The sequence below is a fragment of the Eutrigla gurnardus genome (genome assembly GCF_963514095.1).
Source record: "Eutrigla gurnardus genome assembly, chromosome: 6".
NCBI classification, from domain to species: domain Eukaryota; kingdom Metazoa; phylum Chordata; class Actinopteri; order Perciformes; family Triglidae; genus Eutrigla; species Eutrigla gurnardus.
This window is the reverse complement of record NC_139920.1, coordinates 29,947,907-29,975,710: the sequence shown is the minus strand read 5'-3', so window position 1 is coordinate 29,975,710 and position 27,804 is coordinate 29,947,907. Positions and strand designations below refer to the sequence as shown.

At 42.9% G+C, this 27,804-nt stretch overlaps 1 protein-coding gene across 13 annotated transcripts; it reads right to left on the bottom strand.

Moving 5' to 3' along the window:
- Positions 1-242: 242 nt before the first annotated feature.
- tcf3b (transcription factor 3b) lies at positions 243-26,617 on the bottom strand. Of its 13 annotated transcripts, none has more exons than XM_084011862.1 (21): positions 26,033-26,617; positions 22,985-23,081; positions 20,850-20,922; positions 15,701-15,774; positions 14,970-15,042; positions 14,492-14,535; positions 14,163-14,295; positions 13,572-13,618; positions 8,997-9,096; positions 8,796-8,896; positions 8,579-8,672; positions 8,403-8,461; positions 7,871-7,946; positions 7,228-7,289; positions 6,848-7,033; positions 6,076-6,187; positions 5,742-5,883; positions 5,388-5,441; positions 4,553-4,806; positions 4,283-4,434; positions 243-3,748 (listed from the first exon to the last, which is right to left on the bottom strand). In XM_084011862.1, the coding sequence occupies exons 2-20, from the start codon at positions 23,057-23,059 to the stop codon at positions 4,289-4,291; spliced, it is 1,905 nt and encodes a 634-aa protein (XP_083867988.1). In that variant the 5' UTR covers positions 23,060-23,081; positions 26,033-26,617; the 3' UTR covers positions 243-3,748; positions 4,283-4,288. The 13 variants fall into 13 exon arrangements, with proteins under 13 accessions (XP_083867988.1, XP_083867990.1, XP_083867978.1 ...); XM_084011864.1 differs by having other exon boundaries at positions 6,076-6,184; XM_084011852.1 differs by having other exon boundaries at positions 8,579-8,702; positions 26,033-26,616.
- Between the last annotated feature and the right edge of the window lie 1,187 nt (positions 26,618-27,804).

The following is a 27,804-nucleotide window of genomic DNA, read 5'->3' as shown; positions in this document are numbered from 1 at the left end:
CGGGCGCAACAACGATGGGTCATTTCAGGCCACCGCTTCAAGAAGGTCTCCGTTTACAACAGTTGTTTTTTCCGTTTGTTCCGTTTTAGACAAACTATGTAATTACAACTAGTCTTCCAGTCTTCGACTCGTATTAATCATGTCTTGTATTTGATGTGGTGCCTTGGTTGCATTCTCACGAATGTTCCCTAGCCGTCTGTTGACAATAGCAAATATGAACAAATTCATTTTCCGAACTACAATAAACCCTTTATTACAATGTTTTCCTTTATTTTCCTTTTTATGTATACAATATTCAAAAGCCAGACATTGGAAAAGGTATAATCTGTTATTAAAAATGGCACATTTATTGCTACATTACTGTTATATACAGGACAGTTCTCAACTATATATATTTATATATATAAAAAAAAAGAGAGGGAAAGAGAGAGAGAGAGATTGAGATTGAGTGAGATTATTGTGAGGACCCTGCAGGAGTCAACAGTGTCCTCACTCCCAAGATGTCAGGCTCTGTACCTGCGAATGTATTTAACACTCAATAGTCTCCCCCTTTAGTTCAACAAAGATATGACAAAACTGTTGAAAGCAAGTGTTTTATTACTGCTTTCTTATACTTATACCAAAACAAGTTCAAGCCTGTCAACTTAACATTTCCCATCATAGTATTGTAATTTTTCTGTTGACATAATGTGCTCCTGAAATGGGCGGCTTGCTCTTCTGCAGATTTCAACTGTGTCTATGTCAAGATTCAAGGTGTTAAGAAATAAGCCCCCCCCCCCCAAAAAAAATAATGTGAGTATGTAGTTTGAAGGCTAATGCGATGCTCACAGAATACTAAATGACGGCAAGTCAGATTTCCCCCCCTTGGAACGGAAATATTCAGTACAATTATTGATCTTGTAATAATAAAAAGAAAAAGTTCAAATACAACTTTTTGAAAGAAGCGATTATAGCTTCTTGCAAAGAGTCACTGTCAATGGCATCAAAGAGCTGGAAGAGGTGGAAATAGTCAGTGGAGACTAAATATACTGAAAGCCACTGCAGCAAAGGGTTTGCACTCTGATATACAGAAATTTAAAAAGGCTCCAAGTCATTCGAGGTTCCAGCTACGACAGAAAAATAAAACTCACTCCCTATATTGAAATTGAAGTAACACATACACTGAAACATGTCGATGTGCATCAAAAGCAGACAATCAGAGCCAAAAGCAGCATCTCTTGAACCCCGTAATGTCAAGTGATAGAGCAATATAGGGCAGATGGAAAGAAAAACCCATGACCTGGACCCAATGACCTTAACTAAAACAGCAGTTTGGACAATATAATCCAGTTGAATAATTAGGAAAAAAAGGGAAAAAACTAAACAAGATCTACGTAACATTTATTTATTTAACTAGATACACTGAAAGAAAATCTCTTTATACCATTTAAACTTCTTCCTGAAAATTGAAAAAGCATTAGGAGAAGGGAGGGTGGGGGAATGAACAAGTACCTCTTTAATCTCCATGATAAATGAAATGATATGGTTCACAAAATAAAACTGTCTTAAATGAAAATACAAGTTCAGGCACTGATAAGGTATCACTCTCCCATCATGTCATCTTAAGTCTTGAGAATGAAAAGGCCACACTATTGATTTGTATAGGTCTTTTTCTTCATCTCTTTTTGTAGAAATTAAACACAAAAAAAAATGCTCTACCTCCCATTTGTGATAACATGTTGGTAAAAACCATTCACAACATGACATGGGAATAACATCACAATAACACTGTTTTTGTTCTCCATATTATCCATTACCTTACACCCAAATACGGACATCTGCCTCCAGAATATACGTGCAGGCTACTTAAAAAGTGAGCCGCACACTGAGAGCCACTTGGTTGAGGGCAAAGATTCGAAAAAAAAAAGGTGAAATGAAAACTAGTATGCTGTACTGACAAAAACCCAGGAACACAAGTTTGAAAAATGAAGGTGATCCACATTTGTATGGTAGCTACATTCAAAAACCAGTTGCATAATTACTGTTAGAGACAGAAATCTTCCCATATTGTCCTCTGTGCCTCACTGCTGAAGTCAGAACACTTCAACAGGACCGTGGCACCAACTGTCCACGTAACCCAAATGAAAAGAGAAAAATTCATCTGGGTAAGCTGATGATACGCCTTACAACTAAAACTGGAATAAAGGATACACCAAAAGCTTTTTCATTTGTCATCCGTTGACCCTTTTCCTCTGCCATCTCCGTTCAAATTTGAATTTTTTTCTGAACAATTTCATTTAAATGTCAAATATTCCCCTTTTACTCAGCTCATCTACAATACACTCTAAACTTCAAACTAATATTGCCATTTATGTAAAAAATCTACAATGTATAGACTAACAAAAAATATATATATTTATATATATTTAATTTTGAAAAATGAAACATATCAGAGTAATGTATGACGTGTCACGTCGCGTCACACTCCTCTCAGTAAGAAACGTGAGAACAAACTTACTGGGGAGGAAGGTGAGGGGCTGTAATTCAGTGGGAATGCTCATTTAGGAAAAAGAAAGCCTCCGTCACACAAAGGCTTGTCTGCTTCAAACAACTGCGGACTGATGAGATCCCTTCATCAAAAAAGGAACCCAGATTGTTTTTTTCTTTTACAGAACATCAATTAAGGGGGAAATAAGTTGGGCTGTTAAGTCTGCTGGCATTGTCAGTAAACCATTTCAGTTAAGTAAGAGCACTAAGTGGTGCTGATCACTTAGCGAGCGTCTCAAATGGCTTTTATACACGACTTTCAGGGACTGAAACACACAACAGGTCGACACTTAACTTTCAGCCTAAACCTATACAAACTGTGCTTTGCCTCGTCTAAGTATGCTTTAGTACATAAAGCAGTACAAAAACCTGAACATGTGACAAGGGATTACTGGAGTAACACTAGAATTTGTGGTCAACAAATAGGAAGAACGGGTTTGTAGTTGACAGACTCTACCACTTGGATAATTCATAACTCAGTCAGAGACTGCCTCTAGGTCAGGGGTCATGTCTTCCGTAAGCTGCTTTCGAACTATCAGGACATTTGACCTTTCCATCGTGACCTTTCCATCGAGTTCCCTAAAAATCTGCTGATAAGAGCGAGGAAAAGTCCGTGGATTTTTGACAATTCAACCTCAACTATGGGCTTGGTTACATAACATATGTAAGACTGTACCATCACGCTGGGAATGACATACATTAAAAATAATTGCTCATACACATAAGCAATCCCTCACAATAAATGTTCCTCACATGTAAAGCAATTTGCTTAAATGTCAAATAGAAAACATGTAACAATTAGGCACAAATCCTTGAATCAATTTGTGTTTGTTTAGGTCTCCTTTCTTTCACCAGAGCACCTCTCGGCAGTGTGTGAAGTCCCAATTTGTGGCAGGACCAAAAAAGTACGTCGGTGTTCCATCGTCTTGTGGAAACCAAGAAGAGATTTTTTTTTACATGTATAAAACAAAGCAAAAACTAAAAAAAGTTCTTCACATTTGAGCTTGTAGTCATGGTTGGGAGTGCGACAAACAGGCTGTGTCAGTTTTGGCAGTATGCATGTGTGTACGAGTGTGTGAATGTGCATCTTGAAACTTGAACGGACAATACACAGACATGTCCACATATACACACACACACACACACGCACACACTGAGAATAATGGGTGGAAGAAATCTGTTAAGGCCACATCCTCTGACAGCCAAGGAAACACCACCAGATCTGCAAAAAAGGGAAAGACCACAAACACAATGTTGTAGTATTCCTACATAATAAAGACATCGATAAATATATTGAGGATTATTCTGAGGCCGTCGTCTCCTACGAAACAATTCTCATTGTAAGCTATAATCTTTAAGATTTTCCTGAAGTCAAACCGTCCAGCAGTAGCCGCTCTGTGTTGAAAACCAAGTGGCTTTAACTGATATATTAAAATATATACTAATATATAAAAGCATATAAAAAACATCAGCCATTTGGGCATTTTGCAACAGCGGTTCGGTTTTAAATATTACAGGAAGTAAAGAAATGAAAAGGAGCAGCCACAGTGAGCCGTTAGATCCAACTCCTCATCATCATCATAACCAACTTGATTTGTGCTGCTACCGTTTGTGTGGCTACTGGAGTCGTATGAATAAGCCACTCTTGCTGTTACTAAATCAAACCGAACTGAAATCTTAAGGATTATAACTTTAAAACTAACTGGGGGGTTATAGATAACCTACAGCCTGAATAAATCCCTTCTTCAAGGCCTACCTGGTGTTACATGTGGCCAACTGGATTGTGGCCATCTCCTCCCATACTCGGATGCCCTCCTGAGAGCTGCATGGGTGAGTCAACCGCCACCCCAGACACCTTCTCCTCCTCGCGGCGTTTTAAACACGCTGCCTTGGGGTTAAGGTTACGCTCTGACGGAGGAAAGGGAAAACAGTGATTATTTTAGACTGAAAAGGCGTCTCTGTGTATTTAACAAAAAGGTAAACAGAACTGTGCTTCCCATCCGTGATGTGCCGCTTGCACACTGACCTCTGACTTGCTGTTCTAGATTCAGGATGACATTGACGGCTTGGTGCAGGATGAGAAGTTTGGTCTGAGGTTTGTCGTGGCTGAGGTGCAGCTGGCACATCCTCCCAAGCTCCTTGAACGCCTCGTTGATGTCCCGTACTCTGAGACGCTCACGAGCATTGTTAGCCACCCGCCGCTCCTTCTCCCGCTCCATCTTCACCTCAGGGGGAAGGTCCTCATCGTCTTCATCTAGACTACTGACAGACAGACATGAGCTAATCAAGCCACAGTTAGAAGGAAATGTCAAGACATGTCAAACACCTCAGTTCATGTCACCTTATAACTAGCATTCAGCTAAGTTTAGCATGATTAGCAGGGACTGTACACCCACAGGTGAGCCTTCTACACAATGGATGCACTCAAAGTAAGTAAGATATGTGAGAGCTTCAATGCAGAATAAATACATTACATTACCCAAGAATCCAAGCATACCGCCCACCTGATCAAAATATCTATTCCCCAAAAGTTGGATATGTTCATACTATACTATGTTGTACATGCATTGTGTGCTGCTGCGTTTAAACATGCATCAACAACCTGCTTTAAGAAGGTAAGGCATGATGAGATGTAGTTTCCTGCACATTTTGTCGTCACAAAAACCTTCTTTGCAGCATAAATACAGAACTATAAATGTATAACACAAGTCAGTAATTAATAATAAAGTTCCGAATGTCATCAAATTTAACTTCCTCCAATCCAAAGTCAGCTTTTAGACCCCAGTTTCATAAAGATGTGCTTGAATGCAGGGAGGAGCCCACAAAGCACAAGAAATTGACGCTCTATTTGTGACACTTACTTATCTTTCTGTTCTGTAAGGCTAGAGAGCATCTGGAGGGCCAACGCCTCCTTTCTGAAAACGTGACATGAAGGGAAGGAGGATTACAACATGTTAAATACCCAACAGTCTGGGCACTCAGTGGGGCACACAGGACAGTGGAGACGACGAGGTTGAGTTACATATTTCTGACTCAATTAACAGCCGACGTGTGGAAACTAGCAGGGGATATTTCCAATATCAAATTTTCCACACTTGGCAAACGTGTCAAGACAACCTCCACCTTGGTAGGATTACATTTTTGTTGTTTTTTATGCCATTATATCATAAATCCAGAGTAAAAAAGACTAGAAGACCATTTAAGGACCAGCTTACCGTCGATTGCGTGCTGCCTTGGACTCCTTCTTTTCGTCATCGGATTTGTCCGCTACAGAAGAGTTCTCGTCGTCCTCTTTATCTTCTCGTTTGATGTCCGAGCTGCTGGAGGAGTGCGTGGAGCGGGCCAAACCAGGGAGACCTGGGGACAAACGCATGGGAGTTAGGATGTTCCAAAGTGAACCTCTCCGAGGATGGGACGTAACACAACAGATGATCGTGGAAAGTGAACATTTCCACAAAACCAATCATTGTTGATTTCAATACCCAGATAATCATGATTCGACTGAATCACAGACATGATGTTGTGCAGTTTCACTGTAGTTGGACTTACTGGTGAAGCCTTCCGGTTGGCCAACTGGCGGCGTGGGTCCGGACGCGTGATGACCATGCAGGAGAGTGCTGCTGGGCGGAAGGCCTGTGGGCTCCTCGTGTTTCCCTCCCTGCTGATGAAGGTGGAGACTTTTACTGTGAACCTCATAAAAGGCCAGACGTATCACAAATTCATTCCGACTGCAAACTCAATATGAGGGCCTTCAAAGCAGCTTCAGAGAAAATAAACCCGACATGTCTACGACCGTCTGATGCAGCTTATTAAAACGTCACACGTTGCTAGCCAACATTATTTATTGTTATTTAACTCGCTTAACATTTACTCCTAATTGCTTATAATTATACATGTTTCTACCAGCAGATGGCACAAATGATACAATGTATGACATTTTTTGTTCTTCGTGGAAATCAACTCCTAAATAATGCAATCGTTCTCTCATTTTTCTTGCTAATTAGAACAGAAAATTAATTTCTTCAAAAAGCTAATATGTAGTCCAACATATAAATCGAACATAAAATCACGGTAATCAATAAAAGAAAGTGCATTGCATTTGTTACGGTTTATGGCAGCCATGTTACACACAACACATGGTTTGTTTATTTCAACCTCAACACAGTTTGTTCAGGAATGACAGGATGAGCATGAACTTCCCCCGACAACAACAGCAAAACAAGCTCCTTGCATAAACCTTTCACAATTATGGATATTATAGATGAAACGCCAACATTTTGTTGGTTTGTCGTTCCCCATCAGAAGACACGCGGTGACTCACCATAGCAGGATGTCTGTTGCTGAGGGCGAGGCTTGCATTGGGGAAGGCTGGAGAGAGAGCCCCGAGGCCCCCGTTGTGTACCGAGGACAGCAGGCTGTGGATGTCGGGGGCGCCCTCCAAACCCTGACCCACAGCATGGCTACGCAGCACGTGGATGGCCTCCTCTAAACGGTCCTCCATTTTACTCTGCATGTCAGACACGACAAACGTTTCATATGAACATGACGCGAATAAAAGCTTATAAAAACGTACAGTATGCTTTTAGAAATAATGTGCACGTTACAGTGTACTTAACTAAAAGAAGCATACCAAAGCTATGAGACCATGGCAGCTCTTACTTCAAACTGACTTTGATGTAGCAGAGAAATAGTTTCACAAACCAGTGCGTGTGGTTGCCCTTCATAGTTGGGTGTGGTTGGTCTTTGCCACTGAGACTGAGCTCCTGCAGAGAGAAGTATTGGGAGTATGTAGTTGTAATACTTAACTTGACAGCAGATGGCGCTGCAGGCACGTTTCAGTGCGGAAGAAGATTAAACACATAGGAGGAACAGTTCTGCTCCAACAATTTCAACAGATTCATTTTTGTGTGCCAAAAAACAAGGTTGCAATCAAACAGAACCAGTTAAATCAATTGGACTGAATTAAGTATTTTGAGGCTGAAATTGAGACATTATCCAAACCTGCGGTTGGATGAGGAGTCCGAATAAAAACCACCTGAACTCAGTCTGCCAACCTTCTGATCGGCACAATTTACTCAGCTGTTGTTGACATGAATCACACTTTAAAAGCAAGATAGTCCCTAAATATTGCAGGTAAAATAAAGACCTTTAAAGACTCAATAACGGGTTTATGAAAATGTTGATTTTTTCTTTATATGTTTTATACACTGCAGCTGTGATTGGAAATTAAATGCATGTAAGTGCATTGACATAACATCTTAAAAACCATAAAATCTTGCCTTTTAATATACAAGTCGTAACTATTTGACAATCATCTGGTCTACATGTGAGAACTCATCCATACCTGCAATAGTCTGAGGAGATCCAGGAGTAGATGGAGCCGAGGGGAAGTTATTACTGTTGTGGTCCGACGGGTAAATCTAAAAGATTTAATTAAAACACAACATAATGTTATTATTGTTTTCACTGTAATAGTGAATTGGTGAGCAATGCGTTCTCAAAACAGTCAAATGACACGTCATAAAAGGTTTACGAGAAGAACCAATTACAGCACATTATAAAAGAAATAATAACGTAGGTTATTATTATCAATAATTATAGATCTGCCAAACTAATTACAAAACACATCCATCACATCTCAGAATCCAACAATGATCTCCTTGTTGAGATGCGTCTTCTGCATATTTTACAACGGACATTCGTTTGTTTGGAGTTAACCAATAAAACCACCGACGGAACATGTTTGTCAGCGTCATCATTCCTCAAGATCACTCAACATTTTCACTTAAGAGGAAATAGAACATAATTACTGTAATAGTTTTATTGCCCGGCACTAATTTAGAAAAAACCCAAACAACCAACAGAAAGTAACTCACTGAGGCAAGAGCCTTCCCAATTTCATCTCCTGAACTGCCAGCTGTGGTGCCTCGGTTGGCTGCAGAGACAAAATAAATAACGTGAGTCAGATAACTCGTTTATGTGGTTTTTATGAAAAGACAGATGCTACCAAGATACTTGTGTGACAAGTTAAGTTTCTCTAAAAGTTCCTTACCCATGATGCCTTCTCCGTTGATAGCGGGCGTGTGGTTGTAGGTGGTGGGGGCCGAGTGGAAGCCGTTGACGTCGCTGCCGTGCAGAGGATAGTTCTGTGGGGACAGAGGCAGGGGTTGACGCTTCTGGAAAGGGGATACAAGTAGCTTCATGAGGCACAAACACCCTCAGAGATGCACAACAATATGAGCCATTAGACATGAAGCGCTTCTACGCACCATCCTGTCCTGTGGGTTGATTGCAGAGAAGGAGCCGGGCTGACCGATGTGAGGAGAGTTACCCAGCATGGCAGAGTAGCCAGAAGACGACCACGGGTCTTCTGGAGGAGAGCAGACAAACGGTTGGAAACTATGAAAACACCTCCACAAAATGGGATAACAGAACAAATTCACTCCCGTGATATGATGGTGGAAGGTTACCTTGCATATAGAACGAGCCAGGGTAGACGGCTCCAGGCTTAGCACCAGGATATCCTCCGTTGTCTCTTGCATACTCATCCCCAGATGTGGAAGCATACACCTAAAAACAAACGGAGAGCAGTTAGAAAACAACTACTATATACTGATTGAGTAACAAGGCATGTATCCACTCTGTCCCTTGCTTTTGGAAATCATTTAATTACACTAGCGCCAAGTGGCCACAAGGTGGCGAGAGGGAGTCTGCCGGCGGTGCAGGCAGGCCGGCTCCTTGCCTGTAGAGGAGAACACAGCGGCCATGCCATGCTGGGCACAGCGACGGCTTGAATCCCAGTGCACAGTGAGCACTTCCTCTCGCTCCCGGGACCCCAGTGACATCGCCCTGCCTAGCCTGCAGCCCCTCCCTGCAACACACTCGGTATCAGCTCGCACACATACCATGCATTCAGTGAGCAATACCCTGCAAACTAGCGCTATCACATTCTGTGTGGCATCAACAAGAGGACTGGCTTCCAGAACACATGGGGACGGACGACTCCGACGTCTCATACCGGCACCTTGAACAGGCCCAGTCATCCCACATATGGCTGAAACACACATCTCTGAGCTCCAAAACCGACTGAAGACGGACATGTGAAGCACTGAGCCCCCCCCCCCCCCTTCTGTAATACATGGCAAATCGAGGAAGAGAGAAAGAGAATGGAGGCTATGCTGCAAAGAATGCTAATCCAGAGAAGGGATTTTTTCTGTAATTTGATTTAACAGGGAGAAGTGGAAAGGGAATGGAGAGATGCACTTCTAATTACAGAGCCATCTGCCTGTTCCTGGACCACATCCAACTCCACAGGCAGCTGGGCTGAGGAGAGGGAGCGAGGAGAGGCAGAGATGGGGGCTGGGATCCAGGCAGTGGGAGAGAGGGAGAGAAAGAGAGAGATTGCAGTGGGTAGGGGGTGGTAAAGGGGCAAGGGGGGAGGAATGAGGGGGGGATGAAGGCCCTGATGATTTATGAAATGGGTAGAGAGATAAGGGGTGTTGAGGGGGGACAGGAGAAGGTAATCTAAATGACTTAAACAAAGCTTGATATGGCCAGGGGAGTGTGAAGGAAACAGGGGATTTAAAATGATCACGGTTAATTCAGGGGAAAACATGACGGAGATGGCTTCATTTAACAATAGGCTTTGAGTTGTTCTTTCACGGGGAACAATGTCGAGTGAATCCTGCTGCTCTAGATGGGAACAGAGAACTACACAATGACTGGTGCTGCTGGATAATTGTATTCTCAGGAAGAAAGGGGATTTCTAGGGTAAAATCCTCAACTAATAGGGGTTTAATATAATTCAGGTTATGACCGTGTAAAGGTCTCTACGCTAGGAAAAGCATGGGTTGTGGCAAAGGGGCGGGGAGTAGATGAAGATTAACATCAAACCAGCCTCAAACCGCTTTATTCAACTGCTGTTTTGTGATTATTCCACTGGACAACTAGGGGGCAGAAGAGAAGTTCCTCCATGTTTGAGTGTTACAGATGAGGGAGGGGGTGGAGGTTCACGGGTTAGGGTTAGGATCTGGTGTTCATGTATTGGTGGGTTACAGAAGTCAGACACCTTCAGGGGAAACTATCATCTGTCCATCTGATTTATGCCAACTTTTTAATTTAAGTGACAAAAGTTGACGAACAAAAACAGAAGAGTGTGTTGATGGGGTGGCGAAGAGAAGCAGGGAGGGAGGGAGGGAGTGTGGGAGGGACGAAAGACCACAGGATCATCATCGGCAGTCATTAATCTGGGCTCAGACACGGGGCTAAGAGGCCTCGCAAGCACCGCGCCTCACAACTGGGTCACTCACAGGGGGGAGGCCCACCCAGGCCATCATGTGGCGAAGCGTAGGCAGAGGGCTGGGTGAGGTGGGGGAGGGGGGTCTCACACACACACACACACACTCGTACTAAAACCACACACGGCCATCGTTCACACTGCAGGGAACGACTGCGGTGAAAAAGAGGGGGCTTCGACCAGACACCTCTGATGTAGTCACCACGGACAAGTGTGTGTGTGTGTGTGTGTGTGTGTGTGTGTGTGTGTGTGTGTGTGTGTGTGTGTGTGTGTGTCTACACGCCGAGGTTTCAGCAACCACTTCAACGTGACAACACCCACAGGTGGAGGACAAGCACCGATTTGAAGAAACTAAACGGATTTCTTCAACGGACAGGAAAAGGAATAAGTTCTCCAGGTCCAGACCGATCTCCAAGCTGAGTATTAGTTGCTCTGAAGCGAACCCACCCAGGCAACGCAGCCGGCTACGGCGGCTACATCTGTTGCAACTTTAGCTCCAACGAAGACGACAGTCGGAACGCAACACTGTTAACGCTCGGCTTCATTTCCTGCCAGATTACGCATCCGTGGTTCTGTGATTTGGACCAAGTCAGCCATATAAATCCTTTGAATTTACTTCATCCATGCGTTGAAAAAACATCAGCATAGGCATGAGTCGATTTTCATTTACATGTTGGTTGTAAATGTCGGGGAATAGTAGACTTTCAAACCCAATATTTACAAAACCTGGTAAATAACGTCTTAATCCTTATCCTCCACTTGTGTTGCTGCTTCAAGGCAACGTGCGAGGAGATGCAAAGGTCCCATATCCAGTTTATGTTTGAGGTCACTCCTGACATCCGAGACCGAAGGTAGCTTGAGGACTGAGCGACAGGAAATGTTTGTGCAATGGCAGTATTTCATATTGATGGTCCAGTGGCAGCTCAAGCAGCAAGACTGGGCTCCAATAGCAACAGCAACAGCAACACGACGGGCAACTAGGGATCTTCTGACTCCACATATCATGTTTGCCGTTTCACAAAAAGCAATGCATCTGTTGCTTCGAGAGCATAAAAAAGGGAAAATCTGCAGAGGAAAATATTAAGGATTTAGTGTCGTGTTGAAAATGCTATGTGGAATTCAAACGGAGCAAATGGCCTCTGAATCATCTCCAGCAGCTGAAGCTGTATGGATAGACGGGCTGTAATCAGCAACCAGGACTCAGTGGAAATTATCTATAAATGGGAATGATGTGTGCAACTGCTGCCCGATACAATTCTTTGTCAAGTCGCTTCAGACTTCACAGTGAGATTCATTCAGGATGCATTCAAACACGTTACAGTGAGTTGCGTTGCCAGCTATGTGCGGTTGCCGTCGTCCACATATCAGCTGCCGGGGATTCTGGGCCCGCTGACAAAATGTGACACTTGGTACAGTAAATCAAAGCCCTACCACTTCACAGTGCTTTGACCAAGGTTTGTTAGCACACGGTTTAATCCACAGGCAAATACACTTCACAAACTCAAATTAATTTTAACTTTCATATTAAAATAAGAACAAGTTATGAATAACCTAAGATTTAAAAGCTGAATTAAGAACTAGTGTCCACATGAACATGTGGATGCTTGTAAAATGTTTTTATTCTTTACTTTTCTTAAGAATGTAACAACCAAACTAGCAATATACCACTTATATCTGCATATTTTTTTAATCATTCAAGTGCCTTTTATACTTATTGATGCGTTTTGATTTGTGTCTTTGTATTGTAACTGAAAAAAAAAGACAAATTAAGAGTGAAAATTTGGTGGAAACAGATTACATATGTGATAGTTAGCCAAACAACCTCCCAAATTATTTCCACATCGTCCTTCAAGAAAAACTTCCCCCACAAAATAATCATTTATATATCAATTACTCACCCCGTGTTAGCTCTAATTCTTTAAGAAAAGTTTTTCTTCCATGGTCTTCATGGTGATTTTCGAAAAGTTACTAAATCAACACATCCGTTTACAAACTCACACAACTTGTGCAGTACAATCCAAGTCTCAAGTATCCAGTCGTATTCTCACTATTTCCCTAAAACACATGCAGCTTTGCTAAAAACCTGCCATTTAAAGAAACACGTCCACCTAAACAGTCTCACGCTTCTTCATGATTCAGGACTGAAACTAAATAATTCAAATGGAAAGGATTTGATGTTAAACCTGACCGCAATTTACTTCTATTCATCAAGACTCTTCTCTTTTGATCATCAGTTCACCATGAAGACAGGCAATATTAATTAAGTATTAATTTAATGTAACAAACTGAGTTGCCACCAGGACTCAACCTACTTGAACCATTCATGAAAACACCTTCATTTCCCAAATCCAGGACCGCTGTGTTCTTACACGACAAGAACACAATAATTCAAGAATGCGAGTTACCAGACTTGACAAAGTACCTCAAAATCCTATAAAATTGCTCGTCTACATGACAAGCAGACCCTGAACGCCACTTGAAACCACTTGAGTGTAGCGTGGAGACAACCACAGTGATGATGTTTATTGGGGCCCGAGTTGCCCGACTTGTCAGCTCACTGAGAGTCTGACTGAGCAGAGGGTCTTTGCCCCCGTCCGTCACAAACCTGCTCAAGCAGAGTGGGGGAAAGCAGTGTGTATGTGCTTGTGTGTCTGTGTGTGTGGCAAGTGTGCACAGTGAGAGAGAGCATGAGAGGAAGAGAGAGAGAAAGGACTGTGAGCTGTGAAGGCGAGCAGAAATAAGCACTCACCGAGGACGGCAGGCCAGGGGGTTTCCGAATCTTCTTTGGCTGGGTTTCTACATGCAGACACACACACACACACACACACACACACACAGAGACACACACACACACACGGAAAAGGTGAAAGAGAGACAAAAAACAAAAACAAATAAGGACATAGCAACACACATTTGCCAGTGTTACGTTGTCAGTTCAGGTGTAAATCATTCTTGTGCTTTAAATCCAACTGCAGAATAAAAAACAGAAAGCTCTGAACACACTGTGGCGTGTGTGTGGGGTACGGTGTGTGTGTGTGTGTGTGTGTGGTACGGTGTGTGTGTGTGTGTGGGGTGTGTGTGTGTGTGTGTGTGTGTGTGGTACGGTGTGTGTGTGCTATGTACATTTTACAGCATAGAATAATATCAAAGCATCACCTTTGACTCTGGGGATGTTTTTATTGAATTATGAATGAATATTTTAGACCAATTAATAATAAACCGATGAATAGAAAATGAATAATTAGGTGCAGGCCCAGTTTACCAAATTTAAAAAACAAAAAAACACTGCAGGGGGAATGTTGGAAGAATGAAAACACATGTCTTAATGAAGTAAGCTTACCTATACCTCCATCAGGCGGCCTTCTCCTGGGGTTGTTTGGGTATGACGGGTAAAACTGGGAGCCAGATTTCAGGCCAGAGGGGGACATGGCATCTGGGCTGGGCATCGCTATGTCGCTGGGAAGGAAACCAGGCTGGGAGGATAAAGAAAAAACAGGGGAAAGGTTCTTACTATGAACTCCTTACAGGGGCGTGGGCAGCTTTTCTTCTAGGAAATGATCACAGTTGATTCAAAGCGTTTAACATGAAAAGAGAAGTGAAAAATCAAGGCTTCCTTTACACGATTTCATGAACCTTGTGAGGAGATGATGAAGAGACATGCCGACATACCTGGCTTCCAAAGGGAGGAGGGTACGGCGGCCTCTCATTTTTACCTGCAAGATAAAAGGGAAGTTTGAACGTGAATGCAAGTGAAACCATGAGCTATAAACACATACATTAAAAAGGCAATGATGTGTGCTAAAAAACACATGAAAAGGAGCTTTTTTTTTTTTTTTTAGTACAAGAAGTCCAGGGATGCCCTCCCCTTTTTCAGTACGCTCAGCTGCATTGAGCCGCCTGCCAGACAAAACCCTGGGGAAGGTTTCTGCTTCAGTGCCCTAACATCCCCGACACTCAACGAATGAACACACACACACACGCACACACACACAACAAAGTACGCACAACAGTCGCATCGGCACATTATCAACATGATTATTGAACTGCGTGAAGAGGCAACGTGTGCTCCGCTACTGAGAAGTAACTCTATACACTAATTCAAGTGCTAAACATATTTTTCAGTCACAAAAAAAAAAAAGGCACATACCTGCAACGCCTGCACTGATGAACGGAGAGGACAAGCCTTCATGCTCACTGTAGTGGGAGCCTTCACCATAGCCCTGCAGGAACAATGGTGCACACAAAACATCATGAGCAACCCGAAAAGAAGAGCTCAGAGAAATGTAGATAAATTGTGCAGGCTCTAATATGAGACAAGCTACCAAATATATTCACAAGCCAAAAATGATAAGCGCGGTTCAAGGCCGTCCCCATCTTGTTAGCACACCTATATGGCTTTCTCAGCTATTTACCCTCCTTCTGCTTTTCTGTCTAACCAACAGGATCCATGCCAAACAAATCTGCATCAGCTCGGGGGATTCAAACCGACTTTCTTAATTATCAACTTGTGGTAATCAAAGCCTGCTGCATCTATTTCACCCCATGTTCCTTGTATTTACACAGAGTTGTGCCAAGACAGTTACAGCGGATGTGAAGCTGCAATTACCGGTGGGCTTCCACAGAGGTTCTGGGCAACCAGAGAGCCTGCCAACGCAGGATCCTGAGCCAAGGTTATTAGGTAGAGAATAAAACTACCACTTCAAATCAAACATGGCACACGGTATGAAAAAAGTACTAAGCTCTTATGTAGGTGTGTGTGTGTTCATGTACGGCAGAGTGATTAACTGAACGTGTGTGAGTGTGTGACAATATCATGGCGTCTGGTGGTGATGCGTTAGATCTGCAAACTTAAAATCAGAGTGTGTGTTTAGATCTTACCCGTCCTTGGCTGAACGAGGGGCTGTTCTGTTCTGCTGAGCCCCAAGACCCAGAGCCGCTGCGCTCATCTATCGCTGCAAGAAGACACAGGGTTTAGACTGACAGGTAGATCAGCCAGTCAGGCTGAAGCAGAGATGAAAGAATCAAGAAAAACTGGTTGGAATAATGCTGGGGACGGCGTGAGTAATCCCCACATGACAGGAAATAATCATTATCTTATGTGTCCCTACAGATATGAAGAAATACCCTGATGTTGGAGTCATATCAAGGGAAGCTGTCACCACATCCTACTCTAAGCATTCGATGTTCTTAAGTGGCCACAATGGGTTTGCAGAGCAAGGAGAGAGAGTATCACTATTGATCAAAGACACCACTGTCACAGTCGAGATGCAGTGTTACACCATTACTGAAAAAAAAAAAAAACACACAGGAAATGCTGCTCGGTGTGCCTATTAGTGTTTATAATAATCACTGAATAGCAGAACATTAACCATTTACAGCCTTAATGTAATCCAAGAGGATAACTTGTCATCTCACCCACATTTAAATTCCACTCAAATTAAACCAACATAAACAAAAACACGTACAAATAACACAAAGCCAAAAACAGGAGCCGCAACGTTTTAGGTAAAGAAAGAATAAACGATGTGTGGCACAAAGGAAAACCACAGCCAAAAGACTGGTGGAGCAGAAAACTCCAAAATACCCCCATCATCCCCTTCTCCCTGTCTTATGCACTAATGCTATCCAGGCTCTCTGGAGACACAAGCCTTAATTGCATGCTGATTTGCATAATTGTGCATATTAATGCGGTTTCCTTATGAATATTCATATTTCGTCTTTGATTTTTGCCTAATTAAAAAAATGTGTGTGAGAAAGCAAAAGAGAGTGAGCGGGTGGAAGGAGAAAGCAAGGGGACGAGCGGGAGGGAGGGAGGGAGGGAGGGAGAAGAGGGATGGCAGCGTGAGAGGGGTCTGGGCGAGATCAGCAGCCTGGCTGACGACTGAGAATGAGTGATGAGACTAACAGAGCGGTGCAAGCACCTACACGCGCTGCGACAGCCGTGATCTATGGAGCCGATGCCAGTGGCATGGAGAATCAGGCGAGCAGGGAGGAGAGGGGACCTCAAAGATCAGCCTCGCTCACTGTCAGATCGGCCCTGCTGAAAGGCCACGGCGACGCGCTGCACCACCATCCACCACGTCCAATGGCACAGGACGCCGCTGACGGGGCTCGCTGCTAAATAAAGATGACAGACTTTGTATGAAGACACTTCAGCCAAAACCTTGGGTGCCAGGAGAGAAATGTCTTTATGAGACATCAACAATGAGCTCCTTCCAGTCCTCGCAATGAATAGATGCTCAAACTCAAACACCTTTTCTTGTTGCCGCTCCACTTCAAGGCTTCGTCCAAACTGCTGGTAGACCACGGAGTATGTTCACACGCAGCAGTGACCCACAAAATTACACATCAACAATAACCTGCATGAGAAGCCGGAGCCGGCCAAGGACAGATAGGAGGAGAGGAACGTTATAATTCTTCACAGCTATTTCCAACAACACTCATTGGCTGATGAAGCCTCCATTTGGCCAGCGGGGGTGCAGAGGAAAGCACGGCCGTGCAGGCGAAGTCTGACAACATTGTTTCACACTTGCTAGAGTAATTAACTCTGAGGCAATTAAAACAAGGTGGAGAGCTGCTGAGGTGACACTGACGCCCAGCCAGCCTAGAAGAGCCCCGCGATGCCAGGAGAGAGACCTTTTATTGTTCCATCTTTCTGGTGACATGTAATATCCAACACACGTTTGACAGCCGCCGCAGACGACCCAGCTGATAAAAATCATGGACCGTTCAGTTCCCACCATGCTTTGCATGCTAAAACAAATAAGCAATTGCGGTCAACTGGCCACAAGTTTTAAGATAATATTTATATCCCGGGTATACGGCTCTTGTGTGCAGGATTTAAAGTCTAACTGTAAAAACAAGATATGTTCTGTCCCATTTAAAGTAGGTCAGAGATGTACTCCTACATCAATTACTTTGGCCAGTAAAAATATTTTTAGTATTTTGTTTTAAACCAACCCTTTGCCTGTGACCTAAAATATTGCGGTGATCACTTCTTTGCATTCTGAATTAAATGTAAAAAAGGGACGAGCAGATATCTGACCAACCTTTCTTCATCATGTATTTTACTCTCAGAGCTTTTTATTCCTGCAGTGACGCCGATATCCAACACGTACCATAGAAAAAACAAGCAGTTCTCAGCTCATGTAGATAACTTTTCATTTGCTGCATGTTATTATGACATTCAAAAGTGAATGTGATGCTTGCATAGCAGTGCTAACGGCTCCGTATGTACTGTGACAGCTTACTCTGCAGGCAGGAGCTTCTGATGCTTCAATTCTTTAAATCAGGAACAACATAAATGTATAATACAATACAAATAACAAAGGAAGTGAAAAAGTGTTCGTGGATATAGATAGACCGACCAGCTACATCATTATGGAGACATAATATTACCTATATTGTGATATTTTGGCCATATTGATCAGCTAAAACGAACTCCATCTGCACCGACAGTTCCACATGATTTTATGCAAAATAAAGGATGCTGTACAAACTCCAAATGGCTATGACCATTAATGCCAATGAGTCTTTTCAGTATGACATCTGTGATTAATTGAAGACAGCAATAGAGTTCTAGATCTCACGCTGGCTCACAAATCCAACACCTAAATCTATGTCACATTCAAACGATGCATCATTAGCTACATAAAGCTCAGAAGTGAAGCGATGAAGATTTAACAGTCAACTCGACACGCCGATCAAACTGAGGAAATAAGATTAAAGCTTGGAAATGCCACCTATGCACACAGAGGTTGGCATGAAAACAACAGGTTCTCTGGACGTCTCCACGTCCTTCCAGGCTTCGGCGTGGCGAGTGTGAATGAAAGATATTTATTTTCTGCCACAAAGCCTTCTCATGACTGCAGGCTCTGAAAACATCTCATTTAGTTGAAGAAGGAAGCCACTCTCCCCTGAGATTTCCTCCTTTTTTTTTTGGCTTAGACACAACCCACCCATGCACGGTGAAATGCGTGACACAATACAGGGAGGCGTGTGTGTGTGTGTGTGTGTGTGTGTGTGTGTGTGCGCAGGTACACTACTGAGAGCGTACAAGTCAAACAGAGCTAGACTAAGCTAACCAACAGAGACCACATGTGTGTGAATTCACAATGTTGTTTGTTGTGATCTCAGGGAAGCGAGCCTGTCGCGTCCCGTGTGTGTGTGTGTGTGTGTGTGTGTGTGTGTGTGTGTGTGTGTGTGTGTGTGTGTGTGTGTGTGTGTGTGTGTGTGTGTGTGTGTGTGTGTGTGTGTAGGGGGTTGGAGACGTTGCCAGCAGCTGCAGAGGTGACAGAGGGGACGCCTGCCTGAAGGCTTGTGGGCTTGGCCAGCTCCCACCACACACTATCACACTCTGCCTCCCCTACTTCTCAAACATCCCACACTTCTTGCCAATCCTCTCCTCTATCCTCTCCCCGACACACCCTTCCCCACACACACACACACGCGCACCCACACACACACACACAAACAAACTGGCCACTGAGGAAGGGAGAAGGACGCCTAATGCAATTAGCACCCCTCTGAGCACTTTTGTGTTGATGAATAGAGGTGGTCTGGTGGGCCACTAGGCTGCTCGCTGCCGTTCCCGCGCTGCTGGGTCCCTGAATATACAAGCCGCCTCAGTGACGTCATAGATGGACATTGTTCTTTAATGGTCATCATTTCTAGAATAAATACCACTCCCGGCCCACAACCGTATCATATTTTGGAGTAATAAGACTAATAAGCACACTGAATTTCACACACAATCACAGAACAGATGTACGAGGAGCTCTTGATTTTGCAGATGTTCATATTTTGACCCCCATGTGCTATTAGACGGCACCTAGCTGATCTCCCAAAGTTAAATGGGACAGCTTGAAGTACGGCATTAAAATAGGTGTCGATGACCGAGGGCCACACTTTGGGACATGAGGAGGGGGCGAGGAATTAACTCCTGGCTGCTGAGTAATTGCCTGCTGTAATAGAAACAAACAGAATCCTGCCTTCCACGGGCTGATCCCTCTATTCAACAAGCTCTCTCTTCCACTCCGGCCACTCGCTGCATGCTGGGCCAGTTTAAGAGGCTGCGAGCAAGGGGTGAGGGACATTGTCTCGGACTCGGGCCATTTCCTGCAGATCAGTGGGGGTAAGAGCCCTGTGCCGTGTTGGGGGAGGAGTGTTTTACACTTCAGGGTGGGGGAGTCGTTTCAAGTCCATAAGCCTCCTTCTCTGCCTTTGTTCCTCAGTGGCCAAGTTCTCACTCTGGGGAACACTGGGGAGTGTGACTCGATTTCACACGCCGGGTTGGAAGGGTGACAGAGGAACGAAAGTAACACGACTTACTAATAAGATTCAGGAAGAGAGAAAAGCTAACTCAAGGTGCTCGAGGGGGTTAGCTGCAGCTACTTGACACTTTAAAACAGTGAAACAAAGACTATTTAAAGCAACGGGGGAAGAAAAGCAGACAGATGTTGAAATGAAATGTGTGGATATTAATAAATCTGCAGTTTCAATCCTTCACAAGTGCTGTAGTCTAAAGGGATGATTGTTCTATTAAGATAAGAATAAAGAGACACTCGCATCAATAGGCATAGAGCAAACTGGAGCTAAATGTGAATTTCATCTGAGATTACCAACACTAATCAATAGAACAAACAAAAATAATCATAACCACATTCCTAGATTCTTTTATTTTCTATGTTCTTTAAAGCTTTGCTCACCACAAATATAATCCACCTCTATTGTACTTAGTGATCTCAAAACTGCTGCTATTCAAACTGAAACCTTCTGCTTGCTAGATATAACAGCATAACAGTTGCATGAGAAAATACTTTTTTGTTCAGCTGGGTGAACATTTTTGCATTTAATGTGACTAAAAAAGATCAAAGATTTAAACACTTAATTTGTATATTGTTGCTTTTCCTAAACATGCATGTAACCACAGTCAGGCCCGTTAAATTAACTTAGAGAAAGACGTGAATTATCATTAATAACATGATAGAAAAACAAAAACCGGCGGTGTTACTGCCTCAGAGCTTACCCGATCCCCCAAACTGACTGCTGGCGAGCGTCATTGTCCTGTTCTTCCCATTGGCTACTGGAGGCGCGAACATCTAGAAGACAAAAGGAGGAAAGATACCGTAACTATCAAAAGCAGAGGATGGCACACTTCACACCTCCTATTTCCACTAATAAAACCACAGCATGTCGTTCAGTTCTTTCCTTGCAGGCAGTTCACTTTTGTGGAGGTATAAACTGATTTGAAAACCCACGATTCCACCATTTATAAGACGACTTCTAGCATAACAGTGAAAACATGCTAATAAAAAAAACAAACTGTCAAGTTATAAACATGCTTCCTTAAGTTACAAAATGCCACATTTAGGTTAAAAAAACAACAGAAATCTTTAAATTTTATATCACAAATAACATTTAGCCAAACAAATATACAGCACTTCTGAAATAAAAGCCTTCAGACATGTTTTCATATAAAAGTTGAGCCTGCAGTATCAACTTTAACTTTCCGAACACACTGTGGGCTTTACCATGAGGCTGTGATGTGGTCTAAATGTCTGCTGTGTGGATGACGTGGCCAAACTCTACTCTACAAACCAAAGCTTCTAAAGTAGGCCAACAAAACACAATCTGCTCCTACCTCATATGATTTCTCTCTTTTTTCTCACCCATGTTGGGTAGGTCTACAACCCATTTGGACACCATCTTTGTTTCAGTCTGGTCGCAGATATCTAAAACATGTTAGCTTTTCTTTATTCCGCATCCAATGCATGCATTTCTGTGGCTAGTCAGCAAATAAACAAAGAGTTGGACGTTTGTTTGTGCAATTTTTGACAGTTTCTCACCCAATTATCAATGTCATATTTAAACGGAACATCTGCTGATACAAATTGGCAGCTGATCAATCTGAGCTTTCTCTAACATAAACCCAACTGTCTAATGAGAACCTCCCACAAAGCCCTCTTCACAACAAGGGGGGGGGGGGGGGGGTTTCTCTCACGGGGCAAGCTTTCCTTTAAATACCGATGGTGTGGCAAAGGAAAAGGAAAATGACAAAAAGCATCTGATTGAAACATGCAAGTCATTATAATGAAGCTCCACCAACAAAATTCATGCACAACAATGCCATAAAAAATAAATAAATAAAACAAAAAATAAAGCTAGTCCTACCGTTCCCTGGTGTTATGCTTCATAAAATGTCAACGAGTCTTGCAATGATAAAAACACTTCAATATTAATCAACTGTACTTTGTCAAGAGAAATCTGATGGGACGTTAACGTCTGCTGACAAATATTCATTAGGAGCTTCTCTTTTGAATTACCTGTTGTGTCCCATATATTGTAATTATCCAGAGCTGGTGATTTATCCTTACCAGCTATTCAATTTATTTAGGAGAAGAAGAAAAACAAAGTAACACAGCTCCATTGGGCCTGTGAGACGTTTACATGTCAGCGTAAAGCTCGACGAAGGCTTCAGAACAAAATGAAACGCTGGTAAATAAAAGCTGAGCAGAATCCCTCCATCCACTTTGTAGCTAATGTCTGGAGGGTTCCTCTGAAAACATCCCTGTGAAAATGTCTTCCTAAAAGACTGAAAATATGACAAAAAGAAATGCAGAAGCTGTCTGCTCAACCCAATTCATATAGAACAATATTCCTGCCCCGCCAGATTCTGTTAACAAAACCATATTACTCAGTATTAACATTTTTACAGTGGATACCAGCTTGTTTTGAGGATCCACTTCCTTGTTGCTGTATCTCTGCATCACCTACATATTTGAATAAAATACATATATATATTAAAACCTGAATTCATTTTTACCAGTCACCCTGAGGCAGTATTTTACTTGCCATGCTTTGATGTAATCAGCACTACCTTTGCATGCCAAGAATGAAGGATGGAAATATCTTGGGCTGACAAAACCCTATTGTTGAAAAAAGAAAAAGAAAGAAAGAAAAATGTCCAATTTTATGTTGCAGATATTGAGAAATTAAGCTTCCCACTGATTTTCCTGCTCACCCCCCCACCCCTCTAGTTCAGACCTCCAGCTCTCCTCTGCTCAGACCCAGACCTGTATCGCTCTCTTCAGCTCTCTCTCCCATGCCACCCACCTACCACTGCCACCCAGAACCACCCAGACTGCTCTCCCACTCGCTTACCGCACTGAAATCCAGGAGGTCGTTGAGTTCCTTGTCAGTTCCCACTGCAGCCATTCTTTGCTGCTGTTCGTTCATACCCTTCAGTCTCTAATAAACCCTATGAGAGAAATTTGCAGATACAGGATTTTAATGGCACTAGCAAGCACAAAGAGAATTTACATTTAGCTCTTCAAAAACAAGAGGGTGATGGTAATGAATGATTCAAACTACTCTCGCTTTGCTGTATCACAACCCTTGAGATGATTCATATTGTCAAATTGTTAGTCTCCCATAAGATAACAAAGCTGGGCCTATGTCTGAATTTTTCATTCTGAAAAAAAAGACACCTTTCTTCTTATTGCAACGCACCATATTTCTGTTTGTGATAATATAATATTAAAATGAACATCCAGGTGAGAGGCAAAAGATGTGGAAAACCAATCAAGAATCAAAGCAATTGTCTATTGGGGTCTCAGCTGGCCAAAACATACAGCTGAAATTACCACCTCACTCACTATGGACCGAAGAGGGAAAACAGAAGACATTAGGCTACTTAACACTACACACTTTAGCTGGATCTACTTAAAAATGCTAATTTTTCTCATTTCAGAGAGACGCTGCCTTCCCAATCGAAGCAGCAGAAGGATCCATGAAATGAAGACTCTGCCCTCAGTCAAATCACTACCAAGTAATGACTTTTAAAAAAATAGCCTTTCATTTTTACGCAAACCCCAGCAAATAACAGCCATATGTCGATCATCGCTACATAAAAGAGAATGTAATACATTTACAATTACAGACATAATTGGGACTATTGTTAGCCCAAGGAAATAGGGGTGAAAGGCAGAGCTAATGACTGTATGCAAACACGTCATTACCAAATTACCATATGTCAACCCAGAAAGAACCTTGTCAAATGACACAGTGAGCATGAATACTGGATTTACCCTGCGTTTTGCATTCCAACGCAAGCCCGAGGCCGCTCTGATGCCGAGCGGCGGTCCTGCGAGCCTTACAGGGAACGAGTGGTAAGGGGAGAGAGTGGAGGAATAGAGGCACTTGGACACCAACAGGTGGTGTGCTTTTACAGCCTCTTTGTAAGACAGAACTAACGGAACCTGATGCATAAAACAACAACAACAACAAAAGGGATGGATGTTTTTGGAGGAGATGCAAGCTTTAAAAAACGCAAAAGCTCAGAATATTCACGTTGAGAAAGAATAAATAAATAAAATACAAATTGGGAACGTCTTGAGAGCAAGACAAAAAGTATTAAATGTCATGAATTATGAAAATAACACAAGTCGGGGGAGACAAACAGTGCGGTTCTCGTCTGGTGAACTCAGGCGAGCAGAACTAATTCAAACCGTGAGACGAGGAAAGGGAAGTGAACGCACAACAACACATCGTCCCAAGTGGAAATAAGGCCGGGGGAACATGGCTTTCATCGCTTTCCCCCAAAACTTTAGAGACGAGGACAAAATAAATCTCACACACACACACACACACACACACACACACACACAGAAATAATAAACAATGCAAATCACATTTACCCAGCGAGTTGAACGGAGCAGACTGAGGGGCTTAATGTAACAAAATGGCATCTTCGGCTACTGCTGGATCAATATTTGAAGCGAGCAGATTAGGGGGTCTTTGTCACCCCCACACAAGGCAGAGAGAAGGCAGGTCATTCCCCCACAAAAGAGCCGGCAGTCCCGGAGAAAACAAGCCACTGAGCTAAACAGATGCTTCACACGGAAAAAAAAAACACCCAACTTATGTTTCAAATAAATTCTTAACACGACTTGCAGCCATGTGCCCGTTTTGTTTTTTTGTGAAATGCAATAGTGGCTCCTTCTGTCCCGCAAATGTGTAATAAATGAATTTAAAAGCACATTTTTGTGTGTGGCTGTTATCTGTCCTGTCAGATGTGGATGATTAACAAAAAAAACGAGGCAAAGTAAGTGACTACACGCGTTTCTGGAAGAGATTCAACTGTTGATTCAACGGTTCTATCCAAGAGAATAAGGAGTCAGTGAATGCCAGATGAAGATTATAAATAAACAACTAATCTGAGGGGTCAAATAGTTCCCAACAACGGCCGTAAACACCGTCAGGATGCAGGGATGTGTATTATCTGATCAGAGGCCACATCCACGCTGACAACTACCCATCCACCGCTTTATATCTGGCATGTTTGACATCCTGAAAAACCTCATCATCTCCACTTGTGCTTCCTAGAGACAACAACAAATTGTGTTGTTTTGTTTGTTTTTTTTAGAGCCAAGTGCAACGGGTCGTGACCTCCCTCCCCTCCCTGTAGGAGCTCCAAACTTCAGGCATCAAATAGTGAGCTTGCTGTGTTTCTTTCACGTAGTAAGAAGGTTGAGTTGCATGATGAGGGGAGTTCAGCGGAGGAGACGGTGGGGGTGGGAGCATGAGGAATTTCCTGCCAAATGTGCAATAAAATAAAAAAAGTCTAGCTGGTGGCCAGACACTTCCATAAAGGAATGTTTAAAGGGCTAGCCACAAAAAAGGGTTGTGTTTTTCTGTGTTAATGGAAAGTTTCTGGCTCGTATGGACAAATACACGTAAAGGCCCCAACAACATAAAAGTTTAGCTTTTAAGAGAATTTGCTCAGCAACATTACACAACGTTAACGTTTCATATTCCCGCACTGTGGCTGCAGCTTGTGGCGGAGACACACGATGAAACACGAAACAAGAAAAAAAACAACAAAATGAAGCTCGTTAGGACTAACACTTAACGTTAGTGGGGTCTTTTTTTTTTTTTTTTTTTTTTTTTTTTTTTGCAGAACAAAGGAGTAATTTCCTCCTCTCCGTGGTCGATGCGGAGACCATCACACACTTGGCTCGCCACCTCAAAACCAGACAAAAAAAATACACACAAAAAAAAAACTTACACCCCCCTCCCCGCTTTAACCACACATTCCCAGAAACTTTTCGAAAATTGCAGGCGTCAAAATAGGTTGTCAAGTGAAACCCATCGAATTCATGCACTTCCCCCGAAACATGAAGTGAAAGAAGGTCTTATGGTGTTTTTTACCTCTCCTCTCCAAGTGTCTGATATCCAACAGTAAAAAGAAAAAGCGGAGACTCGCGAGGGGGAAAAACATAAAACTTCAAGAGAATTTCGACCTCAGTGCATGAAACGCATTGGAGCAGCCGTGGATGTCTTCCCTTTTTGTCCCGGTAAAGCCGCTTCTCAACACGGCGCCCACGTGTTTGCTTCAACGCTACAAGTCTCCGGCGCAAACAAATCTATTCTAGTAACTAATCTCGCGTCTTCCCTTTTTTGTTGTTACAACTGAGATGATTTCATTCTTCTCGTAGACATCTTCACCACCTCCGTCCACATTGTCAGACGCAACAACGTATCCCTCCGCATAAAAAAAAAGTGAGGGCCTCAATGCCAGCGGTGTCCGATTTCAAACGCCTTTGAGAGACGGGGTGTTTTCGCGGAGAGAGGGGGAAAAATACAGCTTTAACGTCTTCCGGCGGACACGACGGCGGGGAACGTCTAACGGCGAAGCTCGGTTTTGGTGTGCTGTGCGTGTGAGGCTTAAAACGCGAGAGCGCTACGAGCACTAGGTCGTCCAGCGGAAGGCTATCGTAAGAAAGTTACCTGCGATTACACAGCAGCAGCTTGACGAGATGGCACGATAAATGCGAAAGAGCGCGGCCAATGGGGAAGCGCGCGCGCCTGACTGGCAGCGGCGGCAGCCATCGAGCGGCTGTAGATCCGAGTTGGCCCCGCCTTCTTCTTGACGCTCACTTTCCCTGTGTGCTCAGGGAAGCTGGCCGAGGGGAGGGAGGGGGTGGGGCTCCAACGTGCCCGCTGACATCATTTTAATACTTTGGTTGGTGTGTCCGCTTTTCCTTAGAAAACAACAACAGTATCTCGTAGCCAAGGCTGTTAAATAATTTGGCTGTTATTACAAGAAACAAAACCTAAACCAAAAATATAATCTCAATTGTAACTTTTAAGGTTTGTCTCGACATTTAAAATGTTATATTTAAAACTATTATTAGATGTTTTGTATATCAATACAACTGCTGGATATATATAAAATGAATATTTAAAAAAAAAGATACTAGTTGTTGTGGATTGTTATGAAGGAGACTATTCAGACTGTTTAATAATTAAAATATTTCAACGTCGTCTGGTTCCAAAATAATATTTTATCCAGCTGATACTTAAAAATTATCAACTGCTGTCATAAACATAATTTCCAGCTGTTAATTTTCTCAATAAATTGTTCTATATAGCACCAACAATAAACAAAAAAGACCTAAGAGATGTTTTTTTTTAATAGTACTAACCCCCCTGAAATGTTCGGCTATCAGATACAACAAAGAAAAGCCTCAAATAAGAATAAATAAGAATCTTGAATTTTGCTTGAGCACTGACTGAAGCAATGAAGAGACTATCAAATGCAACCAGATTAAGTGTTTCTGCTCTACTTTCCAAGCGACCCGGTCGTTTCGTGAATGAGCCGAGAAACATAAGATCAACGCAGCCTGGTTACTGCCTGCTCCAGAGCAGCAGAGTGGAGGGGAGGGAGAGCACAGAGTATAGGATCACAGAGGAGGAGGAGGTGGTGGGGGGGAAATAGTTCAGAGAAAACAGTTCAGACAGGGAGGGTTAACCGGATGATCAACGCAAATGTTCAAAATGCTGCTTTTTTACAAGAAAACAAACGACCGGCAGCTCAGTCACCCATTATGATAAAGAACTACAAACACTGGAATAAGTTCAGATGACCCTGATATGTGACTGATGTGTGTTCTGCCTGTGTTAATACACACACACACACA

Bases quoted from the DNA above. Each gene is read 5' to 3' on its own strand.
- tcf3b (XM_084011852.1), bottom strand. From the start codon at position 23,059: ATGAACGAACAGCAGCAAAGAATGGCTGCAGTGGGAACTGACAAGGAA. The intron at 8,703-8,795 runs GTGCGTAGAAGC...TCCCCTTTCCAG, and splicing joins TCAACCCACAGGACAGGATG to AAGCGTCAACCCCTGCCTCT. The intron at 8,462-8,578 runs GTAAGGAACTTT...TTGTCTCTGCAG, and splicing joins CAACGGAGAAGGCATCATGG to CCAACCGAGGCACCACAGCT.